General features: G+C 37.0%; 1 protein-coding gene and 2 non-coding genes across 4 annotated transcripts; all 3 read left to right on the top strand.

Annotated features, from left to right (window-relative positions):
- Positions 1 to 290: 290 nt before the first annotated feature.
- Positions 291 to 3855, top strand: LOC122659505 (cytokinin riboside 5'-monophosphate phosphoribohydrolase LOG1-like). 2 transcript variants are annotated; one of them, XM_043854608.1, is made up of 7 exons: positions 291 to 478; positions 813 to 910; positions 1132 to 1162; positions 1258 to 1357; positions 2895 to 2965; positions 3467 to 3610; positions 3676 to 3855. In XM_043854608.1, the coding sequence occupies exons 1-7, from the start codon at positions 317 to 319 to the stop codon at positions 3769 to 3771; spliced, it is 702 nt and encodes a 233-aa protein (XP_043710543.1). In that variant the 5' UTR covers positions 291 to 316; the 3' UTR covers positions 3772 to 3855. The 2 variants fall into 2 exon arrangements, with proteins under 2 accessions (XP_043710543.1, XP_043710544.1); XM_043854609.1 differs by having other exon boundaries at positions 3661 to 3855.
- Positions 3856 to 9333: 5478 nt separating this feature from the next.
- Positions 9334 to 9456, top strand: LOC122660635. Its single transcript, XR_006332742.1, has one exon. It is a non-coding gene; the product is annotated as a small nucleolar RNA SNORD14 (small nucleolar RNA).
- Positions 9457 to 9866: 410 nt separating this feature from the next.
- Positions 9867 to 9946, top strand: LOC122660665. The gene has a single exon (XR_006332770.1). It is a non-coding gene; the product is annotated as a small nucleolar RNA Z195/SNORD33/SNORD32 family (small nucleolar RNA).
- Positions 9947 to 13209: the final 3263 nt, after the last annotated feature.

Raw genomic sequence — 13209 nt, 5'->3', positions numbered from 1 at the left:
CGGGGTATCTCCAAAAGACATGCCCTAACATTATGTCTTTTTCCCAAAATACTTGTTTGTTGATCATTCAAACAAGTATTTCAATAATCATATCTATTGGTCATTATAGGTGTTTATAGGTACCTATTAGAAAATCAACATAATCCTCTAAATATTTTGAATCTTTAATTTAAAAAATACAAATTAAAATTCCAATAGCCTATGATATGGTTTAAATAGCCCAATTCCATGCAGCAATGGTGACTACTTGGGGCTTGGAAAGACAAGAGAGGAGAGAGTATTGGGTTGGCTTGTGAGTGGTGAAGACTTTTATTTTATGGAAAACGATAACCACCACCACCAACAACAACAACAACAACACCGCCAGGCTTTGATGAGTTCCAGCTCGAGGTTCAAACGTGTTTGTGTTTTCTGCGGAAGCAGCTCAGGCAAGAAACCCAGTTATCAGGTCGCAGCAATACAGCTTGGGAATGAACTGGTAATAATTAAAGTTCTCTTATCCCTTCTTAAGTACTGGGTTTTCTTTATTTTGATCGATTCTGTTAACTATTTTGCTGGTTTTAAGGAAGAAAATTAAACCCAGTTTCTTATTTTTTTCTTCCTTAAAATTGAAATGATATTATTAAGTGGTGATTTTAAGTTGTGTTAATTGGCGTCTGTGATTAGGATTTATGTTTGGACCCATATTAATATTGCTTCATAGAAAATGAAACAGGAAGAAAAGTGTTTTGTTTCTCTTCTTCCATTTAATTTCTGTTCTTCTACAGAATTTCTTTCATTTTCTTCTCTTTAATTATTGAGTAAAATTGCAGGTTGAAAGGAACATCGACTTGGTTTATGGTGGAGGTAGCGTAGGTCTGATGGGTCTCGTCTCCCAAGCAGTTCACAATGGTGGTCGCCACGTGTTAGGGTTACACTCTCTTTCTATCTCTCTCGGATTTTCATTCTCTCAAGCACGGTGTATCACACAGTCCACCTTTAAAGTGCATTGGACGATGTATCTCTCTTGTGCATTAAATTTTTAAAGGTGCACAAGTGAGATATACTGGGTGGTGCACCGCACTTCAGAGGATAAAAATTAATCTCTCTCTCTCTTAACATGTCTGGCTTGTGTGTTATTTTGTGTTGCAGGGTAATCCCTAAGACCCTTATGCCTAAAGAGGTAGTAGAATTAGCTCATGGAGACCAGTTTGATTAGTGTTTAATTCTACTTTCATTAACTTACTCTTATTTAATGTACACTGTGTGTAAGTCTAGATAACTGGAGAAACTGTTGGGGAAGTGAGAGCTGTATCAGGTATGCACCAGAGAAAAGCCGAAATGGCTCGCCAGGCTGACGCTTTTATTGCCTTGCCAGGTATTCTCTTAGGCTACGTTTGCTAATTAGGCTATTTGGATCTGTAACGATTTTCATTGATAAATAATTTTTTATGGAGTTATTTTTTTTTTTTGGTAATGCATAGAACTGGTTTGATTGCTATAAGCCTCAAGGGAGAATGTTCTCTGGGCCATAGTGCAGGCTACTCCCAGGCACATGGGCCTGTCACTTAGGGGGGTAGGGTGGTCATTGCGATCACCCCCATGTGCCTAGGCGCAGCCTATGCTACGGCATAGAGAACAATACCCCAAACCTCAAATACATATTAACTAATAATAAATCTTTTTTATAAAAGCAAAAGCGTTTTATTGATTATTAATTTTTTGGAAAAAGATTGTTGCATTGCTGTTGTACAAATTTTCTCAAACCCTTCTCAAATTAAAAGAAAGAGAGAAAAAGAACTTTGTCCAAGAGTGTGTGGCCTACTACACATGGGGGTGTTGGCGTAAGCCACACTCCTAGACAGAAAACTACTTCCCAAAAAACAATAATGGATTGACACTCTCTTTCTTATTTTGATCATGTATGTCCTATGTAGACCCCATATGAATATCATTTTTTAAACCCACATTGGTGCAGCGGGCAAATTCCTTCTTACGTTGCTTACCATTGAAAATGCTAACATATTATCAAAGAAAAAACTTACTAGAATATTAAGGCGGCCCAAAATATTTGTCAATGGTAGATTCAATGGGGACCAAAATTTGTGAACCCTAAAGTCACTTGCTTACAAGTTTCATTCTGAACAGAGTTTTGTCAAGTTACAACTTACAATAGAGGCTTGAAAATGAGGACAATGGGAAGGTGCCTAGTATTGTTTGAAGCACCGTAAGTATGCCGTAAACATCATTGAAATGCATGTCAATACACGGGAGTGTATTTGATTGAATTTGAAACCGGGTATGGTAACAAACTATCTTGAATCAGCCCCTTCAAAAGTTTGCTAACTTGTCAATCAAACTCGGCGTGCTCCATAGGACTCACATGGTATGCAATATTCCACTTGCAACCTATCGTAATGATAAACAACTTTTCTCAACGTGACCTTTTCTCAGATTATCAAAGCTTATGTTGCTCCATCCCCGTAGGGGTAGAGTCGTTGTCCTGACTTTGTAATCAGAGGTTAATCCAAATTATCCATTGATTAGAAACTCTACACCATCATTCCATGTGGCACATTGAGATGGGCTGTTAGATAAAATTTTCAATGGAATTATTAGGGGATGGGGATAGGCCCCACCTTGAAGTTATATGTTATATTATGATATGTACGAAAAATTATAATTTATGAACTACATATATAACTTAGTTTAGGAAGATGTTTGTCGTCTGTTTCATCTAATTTAAATTTAATACTTTTATTAATTAACAACGGAAAATAGATTCTCCGTGAAACAGGGGTAAGATTGCATACACTATGACTCTCCCCAGATGCTGCAATGACGAAAACCTTGTGCACTAGAGACGATTTTTTTTATTTTTTATTAATTAACAAATTCTTTATATGGAAAATCAGGTGGATATGGGACACTAGAAGAACTTCTAGAAGTGATCACTTGGGCTCAGTTGGGAATCCATGATAAGCCGGTAATCCTTTATCAAGTTTATCACTCTCTCCTTTTTTTACTTCATTTGGTTGTGCAAAGGAAATTAAAAGAAGGATAGTGAAAAATTTTCAAACCTAAAATGAAATTTTATAATCATTATCCCACATTTTTATTTCACTTCTTTCAAATTATTTCATATTTAATATTGAACTGAGTTTTTCCATTCACTACGGGACTTCAAATCCATGTAGGAGGGTTTTGGGAGAGTATTTTACATACTTACACCCTATACGCATTTGTGAACCTTAGGATGGTGTGGTGGACCTTTACCACATGGTGAAAATAAACTCTCCTTTAATTTTTAAATTTCATTTTACTTTGTATCCAAATCTCTGGAGTTTCAAAATAAAAAATAAAAAATATAAATAATTGGGGTTGTTGAATTCCCTTCCCTTTAATATTCCTTACAACCAAAGGGAACCTTAGGAAATCAAATTTGCCTTTCCTACTAAACTGCTAATCCGTTTGGAATCTCAAGCAGGTGGGGTTGTTGAACGTCGACGGTTATTACAATTCGCTCTTATCTTTCATAGACAAAGCAGTGGAAGAAGGCTTCATTACACCGGCAGCCCGTCACATTATTGTTTCTGCCCAAACGGTCCATGACCTTATGTCCAAGCTTGAGGTACATTTTAATTAAAATTCAATCTAGTGAGGAGTAAATTGTAATTTTAGTGATATGGCGTACAGGAATACATACCCAAGCACAATGGAGTCGCATCTAAGCTGAGTTGGGAGATGGAGCAACAGTTAGGATACTCAACGAAGTCAGACATCGCCCGTTGACTAGATCTTACATGTGCTGTCACTGCTTGGATTAACGACCGTAGATCACACGTGCAAACTGCATAGGCCATGCATTATTAGTCTTGAAAATGTGATTCCCAAACACCTCGTAAACTCATAAATATTACACTCACCACAGTCCTTGTAGTCCTCTGTGGGCAATTTCTTTCTCACTTATTCTCATCTAGGTGCTTTCTTTTCTTGTCATTTATTATTTTTGTTAAGTTCCGGATGAAAAAGCAATTTCTGTCATTTTCTCATGTTTGTGCTTGTACAAACCACCCGTTTAGATAATCGAGTCAGGTAATGCAGCAACAAAGTTTAATGGAAGGGTTTATTCATTTTGTTGCGAATCTCTAATTTATGATAGGGAAGGTGTTTCCTGTCCAGTAATAGAGGCTACACAGGCAAGCGAAAACCAATGAGGCCCCTGTCAATTCAATCAATATAGAGCAAAAAAGTCATTTGATGGGAAGAAGAAAGAGAAAGAAATAATGGTTGCTAGCAGAGGCTATGGCCCTGAGCAGGAAACACTCTCCTTTTGGCGCATCTAATATTTAATCTATAGAAATCACAAAGTTCTATAAGTAGAAAGCATATAAATTGAGAGAGGGTTCTTTGTGCAAGCGGTATAAGAGAGTGTGCACCAATGAGGAGCAAAGGAGTGATTTCGTAAAAATCATTTCATGTGACAAGGAGAGAGTAAGAGAGATGATGCTTGTATATCCTCCGACACGCTTCAAAAAACCTTTTCCCATATAATTTAGGAGAATTTACATATATCTCGCCTGAGGTAAGGACTAATTGTAGATATACTTGTGAGTTTTGGATATTTACGCATACCACATTACCACCCTTATTTTTCAAAATAATTAAAATGAAAAAAAAAATCTCTACTTCGTGGTGTTATGCCCTCTCACAAGACACTGTGAGATGATGCCTTTGTCCACTGGGTAGATACCTAGGCGTGCTCACCCATCGATCCAAATGCTTATGTAGAGACCATGCAACCAAGTAGATATCTCTTGCTCTAATTAAAAAGTAAACTCACTCTGTTAACCTAAGTTTACTTATTAATTATTTTGAAAACAGAAGTGATATGCGTAAATATCCAAAATTCATAGGTAAATCTGTAATTAGACCTTACCTCAGGAGAGGTAGGTATTAATTTTTCTATATGCATAAATATTGAGTCTTAATCACAAGATAGTATGATAAGTTGAGCTTTTCATTATGACATAGGAATGAATTGTTGCTCATATAAAATGGAGATTTCCAAAATATAGTGATCAAGATGCTCCATTAGAAGAAAACATTAGAAGTACTACAAATTTGATGATAAATTTTTGAATTATTGTTTTTAAGAACAGTTGTCCTCGCCCGTACCAATTGACCCATTGGAGAGTGACGCGTGTGACTCAGGAAAGAAGAAGAACAAAATGGGAAAAGTGGTAGTTGGGAGGAAGTGGTCCTCTACAGTTGATATAGTCATTGTTGTAGAATTGTTTTTTTTGGTAAAGTCATTGTTGTAGATAAGATCTTAGGATTCAGATCCTCTACGTCCGGACAGCCGAGCGGCCACCGTGCAATTGCTCATGTGCCCATGTCATATGCTAAGATAAGAACATGGAGGCAGTTGCTGCGGGGCCCCAAGGGAATGTGAGGTTTCAAATGCAGGGAGAAGCTTCCTAGATTCTTCTTTCTCCACGTACGAATTCTGTTTATAGATAGTGAGAGGAAGTAGTTTTCTACGAGTGTGTCTTATGCTAGTAGTCTCATTTGTCTATGTCTCTCCTCTTCAAAATAAGGGGGTATAAATGTTTTTTTATATGAAAAAGAGAGAGATAGATTCATGGAAGTGCGGGCTAGGCCACACTCACATGATAGAGTTCTTTTTCCAATACAAATAACCTAACCAGAACGAAGATGTGAGACATGTGAGGCACTTGGTAATATGTACTATATGTAGCCCATTGCTATAAGGAGGTCTTGGGTTCAAGCCTCCTGCTTAATAGCTCTCCTTTTCCCTTCCCATAGAATAAGATAAATAGAGTACAAACTTACATTTATGAAGATGGACACTTGGGTCTTGGCTTGGCGGTTTGGCATTATTCGCTTAAGAGCTTGCCCAAAGGTTGGTTTTTGGATCAATTGACGGGCAGGTTTTATCAGGGATTTTTTTGGCATATACTACTGACCTTTCTTGCTGAACGAGGTCTTGTCGACATCAGATTAACATTGTCCGATGCATCGCCAATGACAGTGATGTTGCATTGCTCATCATCCATAAAGCTTTGGAAGTCGATAATGACTATTTTTTTGTATCTTCTCTGGTTAAGAGATATATCTTATTTTGAGATCCCTAGGCTAGGTATTTCCAAGGAATATCTTTCACCTATAAATAGAGGATGCCCCTGACACTTTAGAACTTTTTTTTTTTTTGGGTAAAACCCTTGACACTTTAGAGCATACTTTTGTTTCCTGTCTTACTAACTACTCTTTAAAGAATTCTTTGAGTTCAAACATAACTTTGTAGAACTCGAAGGGGTGCAATAGCATAATACACTACTACTCAAAAATTAAGGATTTTATCTTTGAGACCAATTCACATATCTCCCCAAGGCACTATTGGGTAGGGGTTTCAATCGGTCGGGCCTAGTCGGGCCTCACCAATTTTACAGGTTGCACCATGTCCGATCATTTAAGCATTCGGGCTTGCCTTGGACGGGTATGGTACAGTTTCATTTTGGTCGGTCGGTGTTCGGTCTTTAATTGGGGCAGCCTTGTTTGGGCTAAATGGGCTAATGAGTCATTTAACTCTAAACAGTGTGGGCTTACTAATTGATATGCAACCAGAATTTTAAGTTCAAACCATCAGATCGTTGGGCAGTCATGGTACACCTCAACTCAAAGTCAAATAAAGTTTATCCTAACTAAAATAACAGCACAACACCGAATAGAAACACATCTAACAAAGTAAATAGAGAGAATAATAATAGCAGTACAACACCAAATAGAAACACATCTAATAAAGTAAGCAGAGGGGAATAAAAAAATAACAGCACAACATCGAATAGAAAGACATCTAACAAAGTAAGATCTTAAAACTAAAATTAAGCCTGATCTCATTTACGTCAAGTGTATAATGTCAAAGACCAACAAAGAAACAAACAAAAAAAGAAAAGTTGGAAGGAATGGGAGGGGAAGTTTATAAGTTAAAGGGTTGGGTTGGGTCAGACTATAACCGGGTGGTCTAGGTCGGGCCTGGAATCGATCGATCCGATCGGGCGATCGACGGACTAGGACCCTATATCGGGACTGCCTAATTACTAAACATGTCGAGCTTAAGCTCGACACATTTAATAATCGGGCCGGGCTGAACCAGGCTTTAACCGGGCAAGCTCGATCAAGCCTGGCGAGCTAGGCCTGGAATTGATACCCCTACTATTGGGGCGTCTATGGTCTTTAACCAATTGCATGCAAGATTTTTGTTTTAGTTATTTTTCCGTTTTCTATATATAAATAGAATTTAGAAAACTTATTTTCTTTATATTTAGGCCCATGATTTAACAATTTAAACTAGGAGACCACAATATAAAAAGGTAGTTCAATTTCAACCTCCTCTTCCTCTTCTATCAGGTAAGAAGTAGTTTACATATGAAAAAATTACTTAGATACCCCCTAAACTATGGGCATTTTGCTTATTTTTTTTAATTTTTTAAATAATTACTTGAACACCTTTTGTAATTTACCAGTTCTTTCAAGTAGGTCATATTTGTTAGTTTAGTGATGATGTCATCGGTTAAATTTTTTGTAACATCAAAACTATCGCTAAGCTATAATGAAGTGACGGATTTATCCCCCTTCTTCTTCTTCCTACTCCCGGGATGCTTATGTCTTCCGACCCACCTTGTTCAACGACCCTTGATTTGAAGGCATCATATTTTTGAGCTTGTGGTCCGCTCCCTGCACCTCCTAAAATGGGTGTTTCAGTGCGGTGCAGCTACAGAAATCCGTCACCGACATTGACATCATTGTAGAGATCATCGTACTCATCATGCTCTCCCATCTGCTCCTCTTCTGCGAGGGCAGAGATTTCTCCACCACCCTGATACTGCATCTTCTGATCTCCACCATATTCTTCATCTCCGTAGTCTAATTGCTCTTCCGCCATTGGATCCATTTATGCTAACTCCAAATGTTGAACCAACAAACTGAGATCTCTAATCTCCACCTAACAAAAAAAAACAAGAAAAATAAATCTCTACTACATGAACCTCTTATAAGAAAACCTTGTTTTCAAAACTTGTAATCAAGAGCCACTTTGGTAATTTTTCTGAGAACCTCTCAATGGCCTCTACTTAACACATGACATGTGAGAGAAGGGTTGAATCCTTGAATCTGTTTGTAGGACAAACTGAAGTGCTAAAACTATGGATGCTCCACGGAAGTGGGTAATTTTTTCAGATAACCTAACAAATCTCCAAATATTGAATTGAAATTAAATCAGATCACCCATACCCTGCTTTATGATCCTGTGCCTGAGCCATTTGGGGCTTATAGCGTTAGTGTCAAATGGTTTCCTCTTCCTAGTGTGAGATTAGGGTAGTTAAAACGTTAATCGTTTTCATATTCAAACCCTTTATTTGAAAATCGATTAAGAGTTTTGGGTTATTTTGATTTAAAAGTTGTTGAAGAAAAGATAAATTTTCTGAAATCGATTAGGCTTTGAAATCAATCAGGGTTGCAGAAGAAGAAGAAGGGTAAAGGACATTTTCTTTTAAATACTAATAACATATTAACACTGTTAGGTTTTAGGGAGTGTCAAGTAATTGTTAGAAACATTGATGATAGTAAGGAAAATGACTATAGTACAGGGGGTGTCCAAGTAAGTTTCTCTTTAAATAACTTCCAAGTGAGTATAAACAACTTAAGACCTTGACCAGTATCCTGGCCCAATTTTGTGCCAACCCAAGCCCAGCGTTACCTGGTCAAGGCTGTGACATCCAGCATCCAGTGACACCCATGGTTTGAGGAATCAGTATCACATCGGTTGATCTGATCAATTCATATTGGTATCGATGGAAATGGACACTAATCTCTGATCGATCCCGTATTTGTGGATTGGTACGGACAGGATAAAAGTAAGAAAAAAAAAACTAATTTTTTAATAAAATAAAACTAATCCAGATCGATACGACTGATCCGGTTCGGTATCGGCGGTAAGATCGATACCGATTACTAAAACCCTGGTGGCACCTGCGCACCTTTGTCATGCACGAGTTCAACTCGGTTCTGTCATACAGAGTTTCGACCGTGTTGTGCAACGAAACCCTAAACCCACCCCTTTTGCCTATAAATAGATCTTACGCTCTCTTTGTTTTCTCATCGGAGTATCTCTTTAACTGGTCATCTTCTTCTTCGAAGGTGCCGGTGCCGCTGCATGAGGTAAGCAATTGTTGCTTCATTTCATAGATTTCAATCCTTCTGAAGGATTCTATCCTTTTAGTGTGTTCATCCAATCGCGCTTTTTATTTTTATTGTTTCTAGTTAATGAGAATTTGTCGATGATGATAACTCCAAAGGCTTGTTTCTCAAACATTCGCAGTGGCCGCCTAAGAGCTTTCGCCTTCGCCAGGCTTGAGAGCTTATGCTGCTCCTATCCTTCCTTGGATGTCTGAGACTCGAACTTGTACAATCTATCTCTATATCTTCTCTTTCTCTGATTCCCTCTCTGTTTCTGTTCTGTTTGGTTCAATTTTTTCTTATTTGTCATATCTAACGTCATATTTATCAATCAACAAGTATCTCTCTTATCTTCTATGAACAGTGTAAAGAAAATGTTGGTAGATAACATAAATCTTATTAGATCGAATCATCTAACAAGATTCGAAGCTATTCTTAATATGATCATAGTACTTCGTCCCCCTATTTTTCTTTTGATGTCTGTTGGTAATCGCCAATTTAGATCTGATTAATCGAAAACTGAAATTTCGATTCCTTTTTTCGTTCATAATGTGGCAATCATCTATGTTTTTCATTTGATTATCTGTTGTTTTGCTCTTATGATTGGATTTTGGAGGAACTGATGTGCAAGAAGAAATGATGATCACAATCCATATATGTTCTGTAATTTGATGATGAATATCAAACATGCACTACCATCTGATCTCCCTTGCACTCAAAATTCTCCTTTCCGTTTTTTATATTTTTGTTTGAAAGTATCTCTGATCTCTCTTTTCCCGTTTTTCCTATTTTTCTATTATTCTTTGAATGTGTTTTTTCTGTCTTCTTCCGAAATGTTCAATCTATTGTAAGATTTTCCAATTTGTAATGAGCTACCATCGATTATTATCTCAAATTATCATAACTTCTGCCTTTGTACATATAGGAAAATGTTGTACACAACATTGATCTTAGGTCCCTCCCATTCTGTCTTTATTCTTTCAGCCGTTGGTTGTTTTTGGGAAATGTAAGTTATATTGATGGCATGTCAATGTCTCCTGTATATCATGTACCTTCATATAAAACAGGGGGTGTGGGTTACCATTGTAGCTTTGAGAACACTCCCATATATATGTGAAAAGGTTTTCAATGCCATTAGAGTTGCAACTATCATTCACATGGATTTTTTTTAAGACTCGCTCCCATCTTCTCTCTTACTATTGAAAGAATAGTAATGTCCTATTAGTCTATTTTGGAAGAAATTTTAATGCTGCTAGTTTAGTGATCTCTTTATATAGGGAAAATTATTTCTAAAATGGCAACATTGTCACATATTAGTTATTTATATATATTTTTTCTCTTTTGAGAAAAAAATATAAAAATTGGTATGTGAGAAGGTGTAACCCTCACCTCCAACTCAAAGATATTGGTGTGATGGGGCAAGTGCTCTTCTTCCAGTAGTGTGAAGAATGTGTCATCTTGAAGTGGGTCAATGGGAGGGGAAGGGTAAGATTACAAAAAAGTTCCTAAGATGTTGCATGCTAGTCTTGTGGTTTGGAGACCAGATTTCTATATATAATATGGAAGGAGGATCGACATGCGGCAAAATATATTGGCATCTTATACCCCAAGCCAATGGGGAGGAGGGAGAATGTTTTAATGGGTATCAGTTTCCTATATAGGGGGACCCACATGGTTATTGAGGAGAAAGAGGAAAGAGTGTGTCAGTGATTGTGGGAGGACGTGTACTATGGACATGTTTTTTTCTCATATAATATATCTGAAAAAAAGAGCATGATGTCTATAGTACGCATCTTCTCACAAAGACTGACATTCTCTATCCTCTCTCTCCTCATTAAAGATGTGGGTCTCTCTGTATGATGCACTGACACCCACCAAATTCTTATTTTATTCTCCGCTATTGGCTTGGTGTTTAAGATGCCAATATAAATAGGCAGTATGTTGATCCCTCGCCCTTAATATATGAATGTTGGAAACTCCAATTGGCTTCCTCTCGTCATTGCAAGTTTGTAAAAGGAATTATGTGGATTTCTTTACATCTCACAGCGCCTTGTTATCCCTTTTTTTATTAAAAACTCCTATTTGATGATTCAAAATCCTTGTCTTATTCAACCCAAATTACATATAAGCGTTGAAGGGATTCTCCTGTCCAAATGTGAGTGGAGGATATTGAACCATTGAATAGGGGGGCTTTAAAGGAGGAGAGTGAGTTCCGGTTTTTTGTGAAAGGGCATGTAAAGGAATCCGCACTACACCTTTGTGCAGTTCCTTTTCCCTTCATATATATAGGGAGTCAAGTTTGTTATCTAGTCACATGCTTGGATTTTCATCCTCTTAAGGGTGGTGCACTGCCCAATTCACCTTTAAAGTGTATTGGACGGTGCACCTCACTTGTGCATTGGTTTTTTAAAGGTGCACAAGTGAGGTGCACCATACGATGCACTTTAAAGGTGCACCGCACTTCAAAGGATAAAAATTTCACATGCACTTGCAACGAGTTATTTTATTTATTTTTTTATTTAGACCAAAAAACATGTTAATTATGTGTTTGGCATAAAATTTGCTCCCCTAATCAGTTGGGGGGTTTATGCTTGAGGAATTATGCTGCTATTCCTAACAAGGCTTTGTTAAACAATCTTGCATAAAAACTTTTGAATGTTAATAGGGAACTATGGTCTTCTGTTTTGTGATCAAATTATTTTTAAAACAGGTCCTTTTTGAACCTCTCTGAGCAGTCCAAGAGAGGTTCTTGGGTATGTAAAAGTATTATGAGTGTGAATGCATTCATGTTGGTGTTGGTGGCCTCCACAGCATTTTGGAAGGATCAGATACCAAATTGTGTTTGTTGTGTTCACCCTTATATTGTAGTTGACACCATTATTTTAATATACTTCATGGTTTTATTGTTGATAATGAGTGGAATATCCCGCTCTCTTTGTTTATCAATGGTTTTGTTGGGCTTTTAAGTCAAATTATCAACGGAATTATCTGTAGTGGTCATCTATAAGAACTCTGGTATGATTCTCTGTCTCTCCGCTTCGACTAGTCTTTATACTGTATTCGATGGTGAAAGCTTATCTGGAAGCTAAAAATTCATTCTAAGTTTCAAAATTGAATAATTGGATGAAGGGGGATGATTTTTATGTTTTTTGGTAACCAAATTAGAGAATCTATCTGGCACCTGTTTTAATTTTCCGATTTTTTCAGGATACTTTGGGCTTCAGGAGCACTTTGGTTTAAGGACTAAATTTTTCATAGGTCATTCTATTTTGAATCTTTGCATCTTTATTTTCATTTGGTTTAAGGACAATATTTCTCATAGGTCATTTTGTTTTGAATCTTTGCATCTTTATTTTCACTTGGTTTAAGGACTAAATTTCTCATAGGTCATTCTGTTTTGAATCTTTGCATCTTTATTTTCACTTGGTTTAAGGACTAAATTTCTCATAGGTCATTCTGTTTTGAATCTTTGCATCTTTATTTTCACTTGGTTTAAGGACTAAATTTCTCATATATTTGCTTTCCTGTGATTCTGTATTAAATCTGTGCAACTCAATTTTCACTAATAATATCCATTCGAATCTGTGCATCTCTATCTTTAGTTTTCTAGCCATCACATTCTATGGATCAAGTGTTGTTTCGAAGGGTTAAAGCCTAGTCCTATTAGAGTCTTACAGAATGATCTTCGGTCATCTCCATTTTGTTTTTTTCCCTTGAGGTGTAAGCATAGTTCTAATTCGCCCATGGTTATTATGGATACCCTTGACTTGCCTTCCACTGTTTCTCTCATTTTTTTTTTAAATTTTTGCTAGTATTTTTAATTTCTCAACAACTGGGGCTTGATTGGCTTTACCTATTTTATATAAAAACAAGTTTTATCTTCGTGGGATTTGATAATGGTATAAAACATCGATAGAAGCCAGGGAGGGGTCTTCTTCAACGGATTGAAGGGAGTATGCAGATGAGGTACCA

The sequence above is a fragment of the Telopea speciosissima genome, chromosome 4 (assembly GCF_018873765.1).
Source record: "Telopea speciosissima isolate NSW1024214 ecotype Mountain lineage chromosome 4, Tspe_v1, whole genome shotgun sequence".
Lineage (NCBI taxonomy): Eukaryota > Viridiplantae > Streptophyta > Magnoliopsida > Proteales > Proteaceae > Telopea > Telopea speciosissima.
Note: the sequence above shows the minus strand (reverse complement) of the source record. Positions and strands in the feature narration are given on the sequence as shown.

Bases quoted from the DNA above. Each gene is read 5' to 3' on its own strand.
- LOC122659505 (XM_043854608.1), top strand. From the start codon at position 317: ATGGAAAACGATAACCACCACCACCAACAACAACAACAACAACACCGC. The intron at 479-812 runs GTAATAATTAAA...GTAAAATTGCAG, and splicing joins TACAGCTTGGGAATGAACTG to GTTGAAAGGAACATCGACTT. The intron at 911-1,131 runs GTTACACTCTCT...TTTGTGTTGCAG, and splicing joins GGTGGTCGCCACGTGTTAGG to GGTAATCCCTAAGACCCTTA.